The 22,090-nt window shown below is 35.7% G+C and overlaps 1 protein-coding gene across 7 annotated transcripts in view; it reads left to right on the top strand.

The window, feature by feature from the left end:
- LOC149789290 (uncharacterized) overlaps positions 1-22,090 on the top strand; it is a 163,096-nt gene that overhangs the window by 58,531 nt on the left and 82,475 nt on the right. For all 7 annotated transcript variants that reach the window (XM_089975487.1, XM_089975489.1, XM_089975486.1 and 4 more), the window contains 8 exons: positions 1,636-1,722; positions 2,146-2,228; positions 5,528-5,621; positions 8,528-8,581; positions 13,296-13,526; positions 14,379-14,513; positions 18,242-18,370; positions 18,855-18,977. In XM_089975487.1, the coding sequence (XP_089831613.1) occupies positions 1,636-1,722; positions 2,146-2,228; positions 5,528-5,621; positions 8,528-8,581; positions 13,296-13,526; positions 14,379-14,513; positions 18,242-18,370; positions 18,855-18,977 (936 nt within the window). The remainder of the gene's footprint in view (positions 1-1,635; positions 1,723-2,145; positions 2,229-5,527; positions 5,622-8,527; positions 8,582-13,295; positions 13,527-14,378; positions 14,514-18,241; positions 18,371-18,854; positions 18,978-22,090) is intronic.

Below are 22,090 nucleotides of genomic sequence, written 5' to 3'. Positions count from 1 at the left end.
TTTCGACTGCAAGAACAAACTTAAAGACCTAATAATGTTTCCTATCTTAAATATTCTCAGCCTTTTTTTATGTTTTCTAATTTCATGGTGTTTGTTTTTGTAATCATACCATTATATATGGGTTTTTATATCTTATAGGTGTTTTCTAATGTAAAGCGCTTAGAGCTTCTAAAGATTAGGCGTTATACAAAGTCCTCATTATTATTATCTATTGCTGAAAAATGTCATTAAACCCTACAACAACAAGAACAAGTAATCCTGCATTGAATATGTGGTTACAACAAGTAATCCTGCATTGAATATGTGGTTACAACAAGTAATCCTGCATTGAATATGCAGTCACAACAAGTAATCCTGCATTGAATATGTGGTTACAACAAGTAACCCAGTATTGAATATGTGTTTGAAAAGTAATCAGATGAGGTTAACTGCAAGCTATAGACTTGCTGTGGCTTATCAAGGTAATTACTGATGGGCATAAGCTATGCTTGGGTTCAGTATTCAGAACTGTCCATGCCCGAATCATATCATCCAATTACTGTATATATATATATATATATATATATATATATATATATATATATATATATATATATATATATATGTGTATGTATGTATGTATATGTGTATATATATATATATATATATATATATATATATATATATATATATATATATATATATATATATATATATATATATATATATATATAGAGTAATATTAAAATTTATTGTCTTTGGTTTAGTTATTTTGTTTATCTCATGACCATGTAGTTTTTTTTACCACAGTGTAGAACTGTTAAACCATGAAACATTAAGCTTGGTGGGAGATTAAATTGTAAGTTTGATGTTCACTTGTCTGGCCCTGTTCATGCTATAACCATGAAATTGATGACATGCATCTCTGTTACTACTGCTACTACACCTTTACAACAGAAAAAATGCTCATTGTGACATATATTTCATATTTGGCAGATTTGGGTTAAGTTACTGAATTTGACTCATCATTTCATGCATTTTTGGCATGCTAAATGCATGTAGTCTTACTTAGAATCAGCTTGGTAATGGGGCACATCTTGATAAGTTCTACATTTTTATTGCAAAAGAGGTGTCAGTGACCCACATTTTTTGATCAGTGATTCTGTTGAAATCTTGTGATTAAAGTTCATTTATTGGATGTAGTTTATATTCCAATCATGAAATATGACAATTTTTAATACATCTTTTTTGGTACTACACCCTTAAAATGAAGGGTCACAATAAGCCTTATTTTATGCTTCACTAACATGAGAGAAATATCTGTATATATGACCATGCTTTCTGAATCTTGGCCACATGAGATGGCCATTTCTGACCATTGTAGTTGGAAGTGTGAATAAATATGCATTTTCAGTTCTAAACTTTCTATATTATTTATTTCTTTTTTAGTGCAATTGTTCCCTATCTACAGTGTGGAAGTTGGGATAAATGATAAAGAAGTGACTATTTCAACTTTTTGTCAGAATTATGTGTTTTGTTTGCAGCAGATCTCATGTCAAACTGCTGTGAAGCTGGATAAATTTGTGAATTACTTTTATCTGCATAAGCTTATTTAAAAATTTAAATGATTTTAAATACCTTTCAATGTTTTTAAAGGTACAGTCTGAGTGTGATGCAAAGATGTCAGAAATTGCAGAACTATCCCAACAGCTTCTGGATATACAACAACAATATCAAGCTGAGGTAATCCGATAGTCATAAAATTTAGGAATTTAATTATACTCTATAGAATGTTTGGGAAATTAAAGTTTAAATGTTAACTAGGTTATTTAAATTAGCTGTTTGGGAAATTAAAGTTTAAATGTTAACTAGGTTATTTAAATTAGCTTATTTGAATTAATAAAAATAAAAACACAAAGCTGTTTTTGTGATAAATGATTGAGGCTTGTTTTCCCACAGTATTCACACATTATTATTGAATTGATTTTTAAGAAAAGGTAATTTCTAAGGATAGATAGAGCAGTGGAGATTGATAGATATAAGTAGGTAGATGGTAAAGAATCTTTATTTACCTATCTTTCCTTTCATCTGTCTCCAGTATATACTATACACATATAAAGAAATTGAAAGTACTTGATACAAAATAAACTTTTTTTGTCCATGTAGTGTTCTTCCAATGATGACCTGAAGTGCCAGATAGGAGAGAAGGAAGCAGTAATAGGAGAACAGGAGAGGAAAGCTAAAGCAAGGTAAAGCCTGCTATAGATTAAGTATATATATCATGCCATGAACTTGAATTAATTATTAATAATTTGCAGATACTTTTTTGTGCCAAAATGCTAAATATACCAGATTTCATAATGTTAAGGGGGCTTAAATATTATGATCTAAAGTAAGATAATTTCTAGTATTTTTTTTTTCTTTTCATTTTACAGCTCTTCATGGTATACATGTTTGTACTAGTTGGTCTTTGAACTGGGAGGCAACTTGTGTTGGGTGACTTTTAGAGGTACATAGAAAGTGAATTACGACAGTACTGTCAAGACCTACAGTACTGTCAGGGCCTTCATTCTGTTGGGCACTAAAAGGGCCTTTATTCTGTTAGGTACTAAGTGGAATGCTTACACAGTACTGTCAAAGTCTTCATTCTGCTAGGCACTAATTGGAATGCTTACACAGTACTGTCTAAGTCTTCATTCTGTTAGGCATTAAGTGGAATGCTTACACAGTACTGTTGAAGTCTTCATTCTGCTAGGCACTAATTGGAATGCTTACACAGTACTGTCTAAGTCTTCATTCTGTTAGGCACTAAGTGGAATGCTTACACAGTGCTAAGTCTTCGTTCTGTTAGGCACTAAGTGGAATGCTTACACAGCACTTAGTCTTGTCTCTGTGTAGGCACTAAGTGGAGTGCTTGCCACAGCAATGTCAATGCCTTTTTCTGTTTAGGCACTCTGTAGAATGCTCAAAAGGAGCAAAAAGTAAAAATTTGCCCTGTTAGCTCATTCAGCCCTAGAGGTTTTTGTTGTTTTTGCCTGAAATGTGCGTAGGAAAGACATTTAGGGGGCTATTTCTGAATGCATCTTAATACATCGGCTTTCAGCAGATTTTCCATGTGATTTGTTTGTTTGTTTGTTGTAGGGTTTAACGCCATTTTTCAGCACACGATAGGCTATACATGGCGGCCAGTATTAATGGTGGAGGAAGAACCGGGGAAAACCCCAGAAAGAACCACCGACCCACGAGAAGCTACTGGCAAGCTTTCTCATTTTCCATGTGACTAATGCCTAGTTGTATTAGAAACGTCATTTTCCATTGGTTATTTTACTTACGCATGAGCAGAAGGGTAAAAGTTGGAATTTTTTTTTTTTTTTTTTTTTTTTGCTTAATGGACCCATCATTTTCATATGGAGACTGCAATTTATTCCAAATGCCCACCTTATCCTAGTTTTTGAGAAGGTTCACCTGTCTGTGTGCAGTTAAGACCAGTATGCCTTAGATCTGAGGCCAAAAGATCTAAAATCCTGACACAAAATCGCATTCCGATCTCGAGCGAATTTTGGGTAGAAAAAAAACGGGGCCAACAAATGAGGTTTTTCTCTCTGTAGTTTGTAGTGCAACTAGAACTTCCAGATTATTTGATATCATTTTAGAGCTATATCTGTCTGCTTTTTTTTAATACCACCCACGTTGGTGTATCTTAAATGACCTTGATGCTGCAGAGCTTGGAAGTAGGTTACAGCGTCATCACGCCTACAGATGGGATCGGGGCCAAATCAGTTAAACCATGAATAATTTCTTAATTTGTGCTCTAGGTCAGATTGTTCTTGAGAATTCCACATTGTGTTTTATCTTTCTTGAACCATAAGATGTTACTGTACTCTTAAATGGAAAATGCAACTGTTACATTCTTTTCAGTTACATTATTCGATCTTAATTTATTAGGAGATACTTCTACTACCCCTCAAATCCGTAGCAAAAAAATGACGTAAGAATTGTCTCTTTTGCACTGAAAATGCTAAAACTTTGTATTCTTCTTTGAAACCCAAAGTCAGAAGAGTTTTCTGTCCTTGGACACTCACTTCTGGCCTTGTAGTTTAATTAACTAAAATTCTCACTAATTTATTAAACATTAGCTCTTACAAATGAACTCATTTTAAATGAAGTTTGTATGTATCCGTCATAAGGCAGGGCATAATATGTAATGATATTTTATGTCTGTCTATCAGTCTGTTACTAATTTTGTTTCTACAGAATAACGTAAGTTATCCACCATCAACAGTTAGCAAGCCTTGTGAATGGCTTGCGTCTAAGGTAAGAAAGAAATCTTTTGATTTTGAAGCTCAAAAACTAATAATTCAAGGTCACTGTGACTGAAAGAAACAAATTAGTTTTAGCTAAATAGCTCTGGGTCTCCACAATATACAGTTACCAAAATTTAGCGATACCTTTAACTTGGGGTTCGGAAGAAACCAGTTTATTTCAGGATTAAAAGATCAAAATTCAAGTTCATTGAGTTAAAGAAGAACAATGATTTCTGCCCAATAATTTGTTTCCTCTAATATGTACATTTACCGTACCTTGAGGATTACTAGAACTAAAAGTAAAGAAGAACCCTGTTGATTTTGGGCTCAAGGTCATTGACTGAACAAAGAAACCTGGTTTCTGCACAATATCATTTGTTGTAAATGATATTCCCTAACCAATCATTTTGGATGCCGTGCACTTGGAATATGTTGGAAGCCTGTTGATTTGGCATCAAGGGTAAATGGTCTGTGTCACTGAATGAAAGAAGAAAAATGGTGTCCATACAATAATATTAGTGTAACAGACCTAGAACAAACTTTGTGGATGGCTTGCAGTTAGATTAAGGAAGAAGCCTATTGATTTCATGGTCAAAGACCAGAGTCACTCTGAAGGAAAGAAAAAAAGACTTTTCTGTGTACAATTTGTTTCTCTATAATCTACAGTTACCAAACTTTCTGGATGGCTTGCACTTGCAATCCTTTTGATTTCAGGCACAAAAGGTCAAAGTCACTGTGATTGAAAGAATTAAAGTTGTTTCCACACAATAACAGTTGTCTAATTGACCTGCCTGAACCAAATCTTTTGGATTTCTTGCACTTGAGATCAGTTAGAAGCCTATTTTTTGTTGGGATCAAAAGGTCAAAATTCAAGGTCACTGACTGACAGAAGAATAAAGTTGTCTACACATTGACATTAGCTCTACATCACAGACCTGGAACAAACTTTGTGGATGTGTTGCCATTAGAGTAAGGAAGAAGCCCATTGATGTGGGGTCAAAAGGTGAAGGTTATTTTAAAGAAACAAATCGTCTTTGCAGAACTTTCATTTATCTACATATAGGACTATTAAACATGGGATGGGCATATTATGCACCATTCATATTACTCTTGTTGAGGATTATGGAACTCATCACATACAATTATTTGAAATAAGCACTTTGCTTAGAGTGCTTGATGGCATGTTTTTCTGTACATCTCCTTGATGGTAAAGCCTAATGCATATACCATTTCTACACTTTTAGAGAAGAGAAATTACAAGAGGCAGAAGATCAGCTTGCCAAATCAAAAGAGAGAAATGACCAGCTTGAGAAGGAAAGAAGTGAATTAATTGCCAAGGTTTGTTGTTTCATGTTTTAATTAGACAAATTCTAATGACTTTTGGTACAGTCTGATTAATAAACCCACGTGTGAAAATTATGTTATATTTAATATTATTATACTAAATAGGGTCCTTTCCATAGTCATCATCAAAACCTGGGATGGAGATTACGATTAATAATAATTGCCTTTCAGATATAGCACTCTTTGTTGTTCTTAAATTTCTGTGGTATTAAATTAAGTAACAGAAAGAAGCAAAACCAACAAGTTTATTAAAATCAAGAAATTGTTTGTTTGCAATGTGAAAATTTAAAAGGAAATTACAGTACAGTAGTCCCCTTCTTATAAGGCCACCCCTACTGCAGCAGGGAAGTGGCCTTATAATGAGGGTGGCCTTTCTAGAGGGGGATGACAAATGTGAATAGTAAATACATATGAAGAAAGTCACAAGTACATTTAATTCTAAAACATTTAACATTTTCATTAAAAAATCACATGCATGTTGTGAAATAAATGAAAAACAAACTGTTTCATCATTTTCAAAAAAATGTTATGAATAACCATTGATATAGTTTTAAAGCTGTCTTTATAATTATGTTACAGATCACATCGTCTGTCACTCTGTTGGTAACAGTCTAAAAAACAAACCAGTCTCGTCACAATTAAAAATATCCTTGCTGTCATATCCCCTGCATATATCGTTTAGTCTTTTGTTCCAATCTTCGACAACTTCATTATTAACATCAGCTGATTCTTCACTAAGGACATAACACTTAATATTGTGTCGCACTTGAAATCTGTGGAACCATCCGTTACTTTCGGTAAAGTCATCATATCTCAATTCAGCTGACAAAATTGTTGCTTTTTCTTGTCATTCAAACCAGGATACAAACATCTCCTGGCTCAAGCAATCTTCCTTTCTTCGTCCATTTCACCTTCCCACTTCTGCAGAATTGTTTCCTTATCTTTCATGATATTGTTTATCTGAGTCTTTCCGACATTAGTTTTCTGCAAGGATCCTCGACCCCCCCACCCGCCAAACCTCTCGGTCAGTTGAATTACTTTCACTTTCTCTTCTAAACTGAGAATTTTTGTTTTCCTCGATGACATGTTGATCTTTTTGCAGTAATTTATTCATGTTGCCAACTACAATACTGACAAAACAATTTTTTATGCTTCTAAACAAATTGCCGTGGGTTTTTAAAGGAAGTGATCTTGTCACGTGATTCGTTAGTCACAGTCTGGTACCCTATTGTTTTTATATATATCTTTACACTAAGTGAGTGGAGCCAAAACGGCTTTGATATGTACCATTTAACATCATGCAGATTTGACCTCGTGGTTGTTATGATTTGTAATTTTGACAATTATTGTCATTAGTAATAGCCACTAATTATCAAAGTGAACATCTTACTAAGGGAAGCCATAAAGGTTATCAAACCATTTTGCTGCTGACTTGTGTATTGTACATCGGTACTGCCACTTCTCAGCTGTTACTACTGTTCAGTAATTGTAATTTTAACAATTATTGAAGTGACTAAACCGGACATCTTATGATAACAGAGCAGTAAGTCTAATTGGATTATATGTACTTACCCTTTTGTATGGATTAAAATTTGAGTCTTTCTCGGCTTTATGGAATAAATGTGGCTTCCCGTGAGGCATAAATGATATAATATTAACCTTAGTGGTACATGTACTTTAGTCAACACTTCTTTCAGTAACAAAAACCTGACATCGTGAAACTTAACACATGTTATGAATAAAATACTGGTTCTGGATACATATCAAAATAAAAATGCAGCCGCTTGTGAGGGGTAAATTTTATATTATTGCACTAATATGCTGGCCGCTGGTCGCGTTAGTCAGGTGGCCTTTCATGAGGGGTACTTTTGAACACAAACTCGTCCGTGCCAACGGATTCTGGCTGTAAGGAGTGGGTGGCCACTGGTCAGAGGGGCCATTCAAGAGGGGGACTAATGTATTGTATTTGAACGTGAAAATAATCCTAAAAGTTCTATCACAGGTCCAAAAGTATATAGTGTTCCAAATGAATTCCGATATTTAATGTGCTGATGTACCAATAGTCTTGGCTCTTAACATGACATACTATTAATTTTTGTATTAATCGTAACGAAGCACATGACCTAAAGAAATTTAAGATGTGCTTATTATCCAGATCTCACAGTATTTATGTTCACTTATGGATAATCATATTGGTGTGCCATCAATATATGTGTAATCAGGAAATATTCATTGGGAACCAAAGAAGTTTTATATTAAGAATTTGCACATAATTGTGGTGTTGTTAAATTTGAATGTTATTGCCAAGGAATGTTATAAGTTGCCCTTAAATTGTTTGGTTTTTTTTTGCTTAGCTACCTAGTATCAGAAATCATTCACTTTGAATAGTATTGTAATGTCTTACGAAATGTATGTCATAATGTGAAAGAAAACATAGAGATGTATGTTGCATTTTGATAGAATACTTTACAATGTATGTCACACTGTGACAGAAAACCTAGCAATGTACATCACTTTGTGACAGAAGACCTTGCAGTGTATGTCACAATGAAAGTATGACATATGCGACAGAAGATCTAGTAGTGTATGTTATACTATGATAGAACATTCAGAAATATATATCATACAGTATCGAAGCTCATACTAATGTGTATCTTGGTAACAAAACACATAGCAGTGTAATAACAGTGACTGAACACTTAATATATATCACATAATGCCAGAAGACCTTGCATTGTGACACCCAAGGCTCCAAAAGATTTGTCATTCAGACATAAAATATATAAAATTTTGTAATGTAGTATGCCAGTGTTCCAGCAGATCATTATTCAATTTGATTCTTAAACTCTAATGAATAGTGTATAATACAGATAAATGTGCTAATGCTTAAATCTTTGCAGATTGAAGCAGGAGAGGGGGTAGAGACAGCCATCAATCAACTGAAGCAAGAAAAGGTTTGAGTTTATCTTTTTTCTACCCTTTCCTTTGTGTATTTGACTTTTTTATCAATTTGTTTTTGTCTACGCTTCATTTAAAACAAGTAAACAACACCAGAATTCCAATTTTCATGTATTCAAAGAAGAATTAACAAATTGTTTCTTCAAATACTTCACCCCATCATAACATCTTGGGAGTATGAACTCTGTCTTGCAAATACAGACCTGTCAAACTCAGATTTTATCTATGAGAGTTAAAAGTTGTCTGCACACATAGGTGGGAGTCAGAGCAATCTCCCCCATAGATATAGGGATGGACACCAAATTGTGTCTTAGATTTTTTATAAGGTTATTGTCATCAAAATTATTCCTTCCTAGTTTAAGCTTAGCCTCTAAAAGTATTGTTTATTGTGTTCAGATATAATTTGAGAGGATTCTTTTATTTAAAATTATTCATCGGCATTACAAAGTGCTCACTGATATTTTGAACTAAATCATTATTTTGGGATTATTGTGAATTCATTCAAGGACATTCTGGATCACATAATTGTGATACATCAAGAGTGTTAGCACATCAGCTCATGCAAAATTATTGGCACATCAGGGCAGGCATGCTTCTATCTCATCTAAGTCATCCCAGTGTTTTGTCCTCTTTCAGTGGAACCGAGCTATCTCTTGTTCAGAATGGGTGGTTCCATGATCCTACCCAATTTCATAGGAAAAATAGGCTGCCATCAGCAGTTAATCAGAGTCATCATACATTCACTCATTTGGATAAATACATTCAGAGTCATCACACATTCACTCATTTGGATAAATACATTCAGAGTCATCACACATTCACTCATTCGGATAAATACATTCAGAGTCATCACACATTCACTCATTTGGATAAATACATTCAGAGTCATCACACATTCACTCATTTGGATAAATACATTCAAGTCTGTCACATTCCAGGCAGATTACATGTATTAGTCGACTTATTTTCCCTAAAGTATCAGCTTACAGAATCTGATTGGTTACTTAATCTCTCAGTCAGACTCTGCATCGTAGGATCAACTACTGCTGGATCAATTTGCATCAAAGTGGAACACAATACTCCCAACCATTGTCTCTCCTGTTCCAGATCCAAAGGCTTGGGCAGTTGATGTTCTTTCCATGAATTGGAACAGTTTGGATGCATGTCTTTATCTTCCAACATGTCTGATTGCAAAGATCTAGCAAAAAGCAACAAAAAAAGACAAAATCCAAGTGATGTCTCATCCTGGTTTCCTTCCTCAGGTGGAAAAAAATCATGAATAAATGACTTGTTAAATCTTGCAATGGAAATTCCATGGAAAATCATGACCTGTCCTCCCATCTCAGGCAACCTTGATGGCAGGATTTTCATCTGAACCCAGATTTGTTGAACATTGTTATCAGGATCATATCAAACAAGCCTTTTGGAGCAGACACTTTTTACAGTGAGTAGTAGGGAGAATTGCTTGGACAAGAAGGCCTACCACATTGAAAGTGTATGAGATAAAGTGGAAAATTATCTCACAGTGGTGCAACAAAAATATATTCCTCCACCTAAGGCATCATTACCTCACAAAGCTATTTTTTCCTATGGCAATTTGAGGCAAAGTTAACATCATTCATGATAAAAGAGTACTTTTCCACAATGATCTCAGACATGGATGGGAGGATATAGGACAAAACAAAGACCTCATCAACCTTTAAAGATGTCAGTGGGTATCCAGGTACTCGAGTACCTGCATTGACAATAACCCATGTAATAAAATGACCCATTGGATAACCATTTAGTTCATGTAGAAAAACATGTTTCCAAGTTTAGATTAAAGATTATATCTGGCAACACCAGGAGCAAGTGAAACACAGAATAACAACAGTTTGAGGCTTGTGTAATGTGACTATTAGCTGTTCTGTATTTATTCATCATAGACCTCCTTTTTCTGATCTTATATTTTCGACATGTGTGACGTTTTGGCCATATATGTTGAATAGTTTCCTTATTTTCTGTTTATATTAACTATACATAACACATATCCTAGAAAACAGGCAGGTTTCTTGAATTTGAAACCATGTGTCACAGATTCATTATATTTTGGTACACAGGTAGTGGACCAGTCTGTGTTGAAAAAAATGGGACCAAATATTAAGCGAAACTAGCTTTATAGATCTGACTCATGACTCATGCATGTTATGCGATTGCAAAATGTTAGAGGTGAGAGATTTTGTTAAGCAGAAGAACATGTTGCATTTGGAAAAGGACAAATCAATAGCCCTTTACAAACTTTGAGGAGGAATTGACAGTGATGTAATACAGCATTCAGAAGTTGTGAACTTGACTTTAGGATCATTCAGCAATAGTTAGACATGTAGACTAGTTAAAGTGAGTGTTGTGTATAAATAATTTGTTCAGTTTGTTTTGTGTCTGTATTCTTGTACTAATCGATATGGATTTTGCTATTTTGTGACAAGAATTTTAACTGCAGTTCCAGGTAAGTAGCAAAAATAAACATACATTTTTTTTAGGGTTTTCTTAATTATAGCATTAATATGTAGATTGCTCGTTTTATGCTCAGATTACACTTTTTTGCCACATATATTAGTAATAATTATGCTTATACGTCACTGGTGGATGACATGTATGAACATACAATAATGCAGTTTAGGTTCACATCTATTACAGTTTCCTTTTGATCTGGTGCCCAGGTAACTGATCATTTGGATCAGCAGGTACTTAATAGACGTTTCCTAAAATTTTGACAGCTTTTTTCAGCCTTCTGGTGAACTTTGATCTGTCATGACTGAAGGCTTTGTGCCCAAAATAGAATCTACCATGAGTTTTGACATGGTTGAATACGGTACTGTTTGAAACTCTCTCTAGAACATTGTTGGTACATCTCATATAAGACCAGCTTCCTGCTCGTCTTAGCTACAGCAGTTAGAATCAGTGAAATACATGCTTTCTTAGTTAACCAGAGCTATCTAAAGTTTTTTTTTTTTATATTTTGATTTTATTCATGATGTCCCCACACCGTTATTTTCAAGAACAGGCTCCCATGCATGGGCAATCCATCATTTTTGTGGTGAAACTTTTTTACTCATTAGACTCTTTGCTTTAGCACCATCTACAGGAAAGGGCCTTGAGTGGCCAAGTGGTCTAAAGCGCTCACCGTTCCAGATCACTGCCATCTCACCTCTGTCTGTGTGGGTTTGAGTCCAAGGCTCAGCTAGCATGGGTACATGGGAAAGCCTGCCAGTGGCTTCTCGTGGGTCGGTGGCTCTTCCCTGGGTTTTCCAGGGTTCTTCCTCCACCAGTTATACTGGCCGCCATGTATAACCTATTGTGTGCTGAAAAATGGTGTTAAAACCCTACAACAACAACAACAACCATCTACAGGATCTGGTGAGAGTTTCAAAGTGGTACCTAAAATGAACCCAGATTGTGCAGAAGACGGAAATTTCATGAATTTTACCTTTGAAAGAGAGAAATGTTGATATCATATGTCAGACTCAGCCATCCTGGATAAGACTGATTATTCTCTCTGCATACAGAAAACTAACCCAAGATCAGTTATTACTCATTTCAGCTCATGAGGTAAGGGCAGTCACCAGCATTGTATTCAAATATAACTGTTCCCTAGCCAATATTATACAAGCTGAGGGATGGTGGTTAGAGTTGACTTTCTCAGGCTTTTTACCTTGAAGATCTTTTATCTCAAAATGCTCACATAGACCAAGTGGGAAACAGGTTACCTTTGGAGGTCATTTGGCAGCTTCTTAGTCATGTGGCATTTAGACTTGCACAGGGAAAATTATTTTCCCAGTAGCCATATCTAGGCATGCATAGTCATTACTCCAGCTGGATTATATTTAAGCATTAGAAGCTGCATCATATTCTTTAGAGGACCACAGCTGGCTCTTCTATTGGGTAAGGGGATGTAACTTCTCCATTTTTTTGTCTATGCTTCTAAAGTATTATGATCAGGTAGAGGAAGTAGTAAAATATGTTTCTTTAATAATATTTCTATAATCATAATATGGATACACCTTCCTAACCTCCACATTCATATCCTACTGACAGAGCATGCATTCTTGCTCAAGTAATAACTTAAATATAGGTGGCATTTGGTACCAATCCCCAGATCAAAAGGGGAGATCACTCTGACTCCCACCAATTTGACCAGACACCTTTTAGCTTTCATAACTAAACTTTTTGTTTGTGAGGGTTTGATTTGCAGGGTAGTGGTTTTACTCCTGAGGTATTATGATCAGGTAAGTATTACTCATATAGATTTCAAAGTGTTATGAAAAGAATTATGCATCTTTAAATTCAAAAATAAAGATAAAATTAGTTTTTTGTAAAAGGTGGAAGTTTGTTAATGCTGGCATCTTATTGTTGAAAAGTATTTGATGCTTCCTGCAATAGAGCAACCAATAAATTCAGACATTAAATTGAGAACACATGTATAATATCATTTGTAAAGTGTCTTAGCTTCTTTATAAAATGTTTATTTTTATACAAAGACTCGTATAATATTTTCTTCTTCTGAATTTGCCATTTTATAGGATATGATACAGTTCAGAATAAAATTATTACCTTTTTATTGTTTAACTTGACTTTTCATGACATAGATATAATCATAAAACTAACATTAACATTTGCAGTGTACATTGTCATACTGATTATGCATGAAAATTAAATATTTTTTTAATTTAGGCTAGTTTACAAGAGAAGGTAATTGCTCTGGAGGAAACGTTAAAGAATCAGACTGTTGAGCATGCTGGGAAGCTTGAGGAGGTGCATAAACTATTACAAGAGGTCAAAGGTCAGTTGCAAAAATCCCAAGCCAAATGTGGGAAGCTAAATGCAAGTCTGGATGAAAAGTCAGAGAAACTAAATTCAACCCAGCAGAAACTCCAAGAACTGGAAATTAATTTGAAGACAAAGGTAATTATTAATGTAAATGTCTAATCATTTTGCTTTGGAAGTAAATCATGCACTGAAATCTCTACATTAATTAGCTGTGTGTGCCCCATATTTTTTCTCCCTATCTGTCACTGTTTGTCTTGCTCTTAATGCTTGATTTGTAGTCATTTTTTTCCTGATTCAGTTAGTTTCAGGACTTTATGTTCTCAGGGTGGTACATTTGTTAGAAGTTGGTACATCCCTAGAGTAAAATGTTTAAAAAAGAACAACATTTGTGATTTTCTTTGTACTTTTAACTCGTGACAACATTAATTTGTATCTACTATATAATACACTTATTTGGAATCACAGAACTTGGCAAGAGGATGCATCTTAATGAGTTCTGCATCCATCCTCATCCTAAAAGTAGGTAATTGTGACCTACATTTTATGTTTACTAACATGGGTTAAGTATCTATGTTTTTGATTGGATTGATTCATACATGCCAGGCAGACTGAGTATCAAAGATATCCAGTGCCAGCCAGTGTTAGATCTAGAATACAGTATAGAGCTGAGGGTCCCAGCCCAAGGTCACGCCCAAATCAGGGTCACAAAGATGTTCTGAAGGGTCACAGAGGGTCGCCAGGATTTATTTATTGAGGGTGGCAAAACATAAAGAAATGTGGGGATGGGGTATTGAGGCTAAGAAAAATATTTTTTAGGGTCATGGACAAAAAAGGTTGAGAAATACTGGCATAGAAACAGTTATGTGTCTGAATTTGTCTGTCTCATTGTTTGTCTCCCTATATTTTGATTATTATTTAAGATGTAATTTTGTAAATAAGCCATTTGTGTTAAGATGTAATTTATGTAAAAATCCGATTTTTATGCAGAGTGATCTACTACTGGCATCAGAGGCAGGAAAAGTCAGTCAGAGGGCAGATTTGGAGAACCATATTAAGACAGCTCAGAACAGTTTGGAAGAAAAGAAGAATGAACTCAACAGAGTCAAACAGCAACTTGAGCAGGTACAAATACTTCTTTCTAAGCATATTTTTGTATTGTTGGCTAGACTTAAGTTACTTTGAAACGTGCAAGTAACTGCCTTTAGCATCAACTGTTTAAGGATACTTTGTGTTGCCAACATTCCAAAACAGTCAATTAGTCTATGTCCTTTTTGTCTCTGACTTATGATAGCTTAGTTGATAGAATGTCTGACTCATAAATTCTAGAGTCACTGGTTGAGTACCCAGCCAGGTTGATGCCACAGTGTGTCCTTGGGAATGGCACATTGTTCACATGAGGGCAGCCCATGTTGACTACCAAAGTGTGTCCTTGGGAATGGCACATTGTTCACATGAGGGCAGCCCAGGTTGACTACCAAAGTGTGTCCTTGGGAATGGCACATTGTTCACATGAGGGCAGCCCAGGTTGACTGCCAAAGTGTGTCCTTGGAAATGGCACATTGTTCACATGAGGGCAGCCCAGGTTGACTGCCAAAGTGTGTCCTTGGAAATGGCACATTGTTCACATGAGGGCAGCCCAGGTTGACTGCCAAAGTGTGTCTTTGGGAATGGCACATTGTTCACATACTTCCTTAGCATGTCATAACTAGTATTATGTTGAAAGAATGGTTTTAAAAAAAAATATATATATAAGAAGCAGGTCTGCACTAAGCGGGTCAAATTTGGCAAACTTGTCACAATAGGTTTAGCAAATTCACTCCAATTTAACAGGAAAGTTAATTCAGCTCTGTACTTTGCACAGCCTCCACCTAATTTAACCATTAAATCTTTTACTATTTTCTCCAGAAATCTTTACTTGTGTGTCATTTTATGTCTTTATTGCAAAGCAATACTGGTTAACAGATTGATAATGTCGGTTAAGAAGTCCATCTATCTATCTTGTGTCAGCACTGAGGTTACAGTTTGCATTTAGGTGATTTTCTCGGACACTGATGCACAGAGTTGGCATTTTTATGTCTCGTGTTTAGTGTTACACATTTCAAACACAGAGTTGGCATTTGTATGTCTTGTGTTTAGTATTACACATTTCAAATACAGTTAGATTAGTGAGACCAGTATTTCTTAAGATACATTACCCAGTCATAATGCATTAAGAGTTGATCCAGTACCACACAAACCCAGGTCTCCTAATCTCAAACGGACATTGTCTTCTGGAATGTTTTAGCAACAGAAATGCTACAAGGTGGAAGTCAGACTTGATCAAGGATTGGCACCAGATCATTTAAGTAATCAGCAACTGCCTCTGCTCTTTTCTCAAGGCTTCACATTTGCCAATTTCACCTTTCTCTTTTAATTAGATGAGCAATTGTTTGGGGTTTGTTACTTCAGGGAGATATACTTGACCTAATTTTTAACTATTTCTACCTCTGTCTTTATCATAGATGAATATTTTGCACATCATTGGTTTAACTTTGTTATATAATAAGCTTTTTGACACTCAACTCGGTGCTTGACTATCTGTTATTGCATGGTGTAATATCATTCCTATAATTTTCTTTGATCACTTTTCTTTATTCATAGTGTCTCCTCACAGTAAGTTTAAGTCCACTCTTTACTGATCGCAGCTGTGTATAATTCTGTTTTGTTCTTTATATCAAGTGGTGTTAACACAGTGGGCATGATGAAATATATATAGTGTAAATGGGTCAGGCATGCTGAAGTCTTTACCTATACTAATTATATGGCAGCTGTATTGTGTGTTTACATTGATTTGGGGAACTATTGGCAACCATCAGTGTTAGGCTAATGAGAGAACCCAGAAGCACAATTAAAGATCTAGATGCTTTCAGTCTAACAGCTGCCCTGGCCATCACAGGCTTCTAACACAGCCCTAGCCCTGCTGTTGCAGCATTCCAGCTTGGCCTCATCAGGCTGCTAAGAGCGTCCACATCGGATGTGGGAGGTCACAGGTTCGAACCCAACTGAGTCATACCAAAGACTTAGAAGAAAAATGGTACTAGCAGCTGCTTTGCTAGGCACTCTGCATTAAGAGGTTAGTGTTAGGACTGGTCAGCCTGATGTCAGGAAAATGTGACTGTGTGGGACATCATGCTACATGTCTGTGGCATGATGCCCCAGTGCTAGACATCTCTATAAACTGTCTCACTTAAGACATTGTAGCGAAATGACTGATTTTTTTTTAAAGTTACATTAAATATCCAAATCACATACACACATTCTAACACAGCACTAGCCCCACTGTTGAAGCACTCTAACTTTTTCATCACTAGCTTCTAACACAGCACTAGCTGTACTTTTACAGCACTTAAACCCAGCCAGTACAGGCTTCTCACTCATCTTTAGCCCAACCGTTGCAGCAATCCAACACAGCCATCACGTTTCTCACACAGTACTAGCCTCACTGTTACAGCACACCAACCCAGCCATCACTGGGTTGCAAGTGTATATGGTATGACTAAAACTGAGGCAGTAGAATAAAATTTGAATGCTAGCGTGAAAGATTTTCATGCGAATTTGATGATTTTGCAACCAAAGGTAGTAGTATTTGTACTTAAAAAGAAATTAATAATTGTATTTCCCAAAATTAATAACAGCTACATAATTTGGTACTCCCCAGTATTGCTACATAAACTCTTTCATGCTAGATTTAGAATTGCATTTTACAGCTCTACTGGGGGAGCTGGATTTGCCAAGTAGTGAATGTACCCCATACCTTATTCATTTTTAATACTTAAAGTGACATTGAAGAAACATTTTACTGTAAACATTGGTTTCTTGGGTCATCGATTTGGGTTAACCGTCAGTATAGCTAAGTTCCTCTGGGCTAGGGTTTGTGTTCTTATTATGTTGTAAGAGTTATTGCTTGTAGAACCCCATAAGTTGGTTATTTAGAGACATAATGTATATTACTGCCCTTTTCATTGCTAATTAGGTTACTGTGGTATATTTGTATCACTATTGAAGTCTCATAACTTACTATGAAATTATATCATGAAACGTTCTACAACCATCAGTGAAAATTTGGCCAGTGACCTAATTTTCATGGTTCATTTACTTAAGTTTACCTTTGCATTAAGCATAATTCCTCTAGATAAGGGTTTGTATTTGGATAAGTTTCTCAAAAGCTATTGCTTGCAGAGTCGTATAGCTTGCAGTAAGGATGCATCGTGGGGAGTATTACACTCCAGTAAAAACTAATCTACCATTACCCACCACACTCAATTGCATTAAAGTTTGTCTTTAGCTTGGTTTCACAGTTACTTTTTCTTGAAGATTAATATGACTTGGTGTCTAGATGCATCAAGAAGAGTGCTACATTGCTACATGCTTAAGTAAAAACTAGGTCACTGTGATGTATTGTAGGTGGGTGGGATAGAATAAGAAAGAGAGGATTTACATACATATAAATGAATAATCAGTCACTCTTTTTAGTTTAAGGTCTGTTATGTGTATATTAGTAAAAACCAAGTTATGCAGCACTTTTGTTGACTCTTACATTTAAAAATATTCTCATTTTCAAAACATATGACATGCACATGTACACTTAGTAAATATTTATATTATCATGCCTTTGGGAGAAAATGTGAGTGATCTTGACATTGACTGCAAGATGGAAATGTGTATTTATGGCATTACATATGGAACACTAATACTCCCCTACTCATTTTTTGGACTTGCCTGTGGGCAAGTGATTTGGAAGCTTTTATACTAGTTTCTCATCAGAAGCCATACAATGTAACAGACTGCCTAATGCTGTTCATTGGTTCCAGACCCAGTCAGATCTGGGAAGCAAGAAGAAAAAGATAGCAGAACAGGAAACCAGTCTGAAAGAACAGACAGACAAACACAATCAGTTACTACAGCAACACACTGCCCTGGAGAGACAACTGACAGAGAAGGTAATGTTTCTTTTCATCACCAGTTAGAGAATCTGGGACACATATGACACATGGAAAACCTTTATATATAACTGCTCTGAATGAATCTTCAGGAATGATTTTTTTAAATATTGATTCCTTGATAATAGCCATGTTATAGATACTGTCATGACATAATTATAAGTAGTGATATTTATTCAGGGACCTATCACATCCCAGCTTGAAGTTGGATGAGTTTCAAATGATTCATTTGTTCATTTCCATGTGCTAAAAATCATAGTATCTAGTTCATAATATGTATCAGTATGCATGCACATTTTTAAATTGTGCAACTTATATTCCAATTATAGATTGACTGAGCAGCACGTTTGCAGTACTTTTATCTAACATACCTAATGAGTAACTGGTTTATTATGAGTAATTTTGAAATTCACTTCCAAATTTTGTATGTGTTTTAATTGAAGCTTGATTAAGTATGATCTTATATTATTTATGTTATTGACAGGTCACTCTGCTGGAAAATGCAGAGAAACAGTGTCAGGAACTAAATGACAACCTGGCTTCAATGAAAAAGTCTTCTGAAGAAACAAGACTCAAACTTGTCCATACAGAACAGGAATTGTTGAATGTAAGACATGAAATTTTGTAACTATTATTCAAAAAGTATAATGCTTTCCTTTCTCTTTGCTATCTGACCTGTGTATTAAGCATTGCAAAACATAGGTATCAAGTTTATGGCTGTGATGAAAATGATAGAAACAAATTCTATTTTAAAGTTTTGTGTTTTTAATTCAGATGTGGTAGGGATATATCTGTAGGCCATATCTCAAAGTCACAGAGGTGATTGAATTTTGCATAAAGGTTTTATGATTGTTTTGGATACAAGGAATTTTGAACGTTCTTTTATAAAATGTTACTAACTGGTTGGAGGCAAGACATTGCATTCCATGTTGCCCTTGTCTTTTTGTCTGGAATGTATGGAAAGACTTTGCATGAACGGAAATGGTCATTATTCCATCCATGTTGATTTAACTTTATTTTGAAAAGATGATATTTATTGTAAGTATCAGTGGAGCAGCAGAGAGGGTGAACAGACCATAGAATTCCGACAAAACAAATAAAACAAACAAATAAATCATCTCGTAGAAAGGTCCAGATTTTACAAATGAACTTTCCTTGAGATGTTTATTTTTGCAATGACCGATTGTGCTAATAAAACCTCAGTTCGAAATAGTAGCTGAAAAAATAAAGTACTCTACGTGTTTATTTATTTCTTGTTTATTTTTTTGACGACCAACGTTGGTAGGTACCCTCTCTGCTGCTCCTCTTTTGCTGATATTAATTAAATTATTATGTTATAATAAAATGGTACATCCAGAATCTCATACTGCAAGAACAGCTCGAGAACGATTAGAAACAATTAAAAAATTTCTTCCTGTCAGAGACTCATTTAGAAAAAATCTACAAGCGCAGCAAGAAGCAAAAGTTGAGTATGAAGAAGACACTAAAAAACTGTTTAAACCCGTCACTGCAGCTACTGAGAAAGTTGCAACTGTCATCAAAGAAGATCTTCTTCCGGTATCAGAAAAAATAGCAAGAAGAACTAAACAGGCAAAGAAGATTTTACGAGACCTTCCAACTGACATAGCTGCAGCTCAACCTCCACCTGTTGGTGAGGAAATACTTGAGGGTATTGGAGAACTTCGTACTGAAGTCGCCGATGTGAGAAAAAAACTTGCATCTAAATCCAAATCCGCAGGAGAGAGCTTAAAATTAATTGCAAGATTTAACGAAGGAGTTGTTGAGGAAATTAGAAATACTGAAAGAGAGAAATTACCTGAGATGATATCAAAAAATATATCTAATAAATCTAATTTTTTAAAACCCTCTCATGAAAATACAAGTGATGATAATTTCATTAAATGGATATATCGCGTATATTACAATAAAAAACAAGCTAGAGGTCAAGAATTTAAAGAATTTAATGAAGAAGTAAACAGACTTAGAGGGAGACGGGAACAACCAAAACAAGGAGAGTCCTCCCAGTATCAGCTTCCTCCACCTCTGCAACAAATAGAACAACAGCAATCTTCTTCGCCGCAGCAAAGGTTGAAGTCGGAAATTAAAAGGACTAAAGAGTCACTTAAAAAATCACCCCCCTCGAAGAAAATTCCTTCACCTTTACGTAAAATTTCTGCACCGGAAATAACATTTCCACCGATAGATACACCACCTGGATTTCGAGGAAGTGACTCACCCCCGGCCACCACTGAAGTACTTACTCCGGTAATGCAACCACCAGTATTTAAAACACCTCAAGATGAACCTAAAACAGGACGTGGTTTATGTCCTGATAATATCATCAATGACGTGTCACGGTTAGAAGTTCTCATAGGAGGAAAACGTGCTGGAAATAATTCACCAGAAATAACCAATGAAGCAGCTGATATTTGTCGGCGACTATTTCAAGGTGGTATCATGGATATTGGCGTTTACCGAGAACTTATTGATGAGCTCGTTGATGACTAGTTGTTAGATAAATGGTAAATAAAATAAGATGATTGTGCATGATAATCATCGTAAACCCACACAGGTTAGAGCGGTAAACTCACGATTACCAATCTATAGTGTTATTTACGGAAATGGACTTGGTGATGTCATTCGGGGATTATTCACGAGGATAGCTCCCAAAGTAGCACCTGTTGCAAAACAATTATCGATGAAGGCTATTGATATTGTTCGTGATAAAGCTCCTGGTGCAATTGTCAATGTTGCTGGTAAGGCGTTCTCGGCGATCAAAGAAAGACTAGCACGATTATTGCGACGAAAACAACAACCACCGGTGAAACTGGCAAGTACTGAGGTGATGCCCTCAGACGTAAGTAAAATAATAAATCAGGCTGCAAATCAAAAACTAGCGGCGATATCTGAAGAAGCAGAAAAAAATATAACAGCAAATTTAATAGCAGGAAGTGGTCTTCGTCGACGATGATCATCATTTGGAAAAATGGTAACTATAATAAAATGTTCAGGCGCGAATCAGACCCAGCATTTGATATGGAGGCACCTGTCCTTAAGTACGAGTCAGTACGTGATTATCAATTTTATTCTTATGACGCAAGACTACCAAATCAGCGGGGGAGAATCGAATTACAGGTTCATGATACAAGTAGATATTTCTTGCCCGCTGAGGCGTTTATTGAAGTAGAAGGTACGCTTGTAACGAATGTTGCAGCTAATACGGCATATGCTGCTAATTTGCGTGTTGGTTTTGTCAACAACGGGATCATGGCGTTGTTTGATAGCGCCACATACATGATTGATGGAAAAAATATTGAATCAATTCAGAAGGATGTTGATGTTGCTACAACAATAATTGGTCTGGCGAGATATTCTGACGACTTCACAAGATCAGCTGGTCCAACAATGATGTTCGCTAAAGATATCACCGATAACGCTAACCATAATCAGTATACCAAGGTATTCACTCCAAGGGCTACTGCAGTTGATCCACAGGCAGAAGCTGCCAACCCAGACCGTGAAGGTAGACCAGCTGCTGAATTTGAAATCATAAAAGATATTGCCCCGACTTACAACCTAGGATTTGCAACACGCCGAGCAGCGCTGTCAGGAGATAATAGAAATTTTTCGTGTGCAATTCCATTATCTCACATCTTTGGATTTTGCAGAAATGTTAGAAAAGTCATCTTTGGAGCTAAACACACAATTGTGCTCGTAAGA

Source organism: Sinohyriopsis cumingii, chromosome 11, assembly GCF_028554795.1.
Source record: "Sinohyriopsis cumingii isolate HCF-2022 chromosome 11, ASM2855479v2, whole genome shotgun sequence".
NCBI lineage: Eukaryota > Metazoa > Mollusca > Bivalvia > Unionida > Unionidae > Sinohyriopsis > Sinohyriopsis cumingii.
The sequence above is the reverse complement of the archived record's forward strand: the minus strand, read 5'-3'. Positions and strand labels throughout refer to the sequence as shown.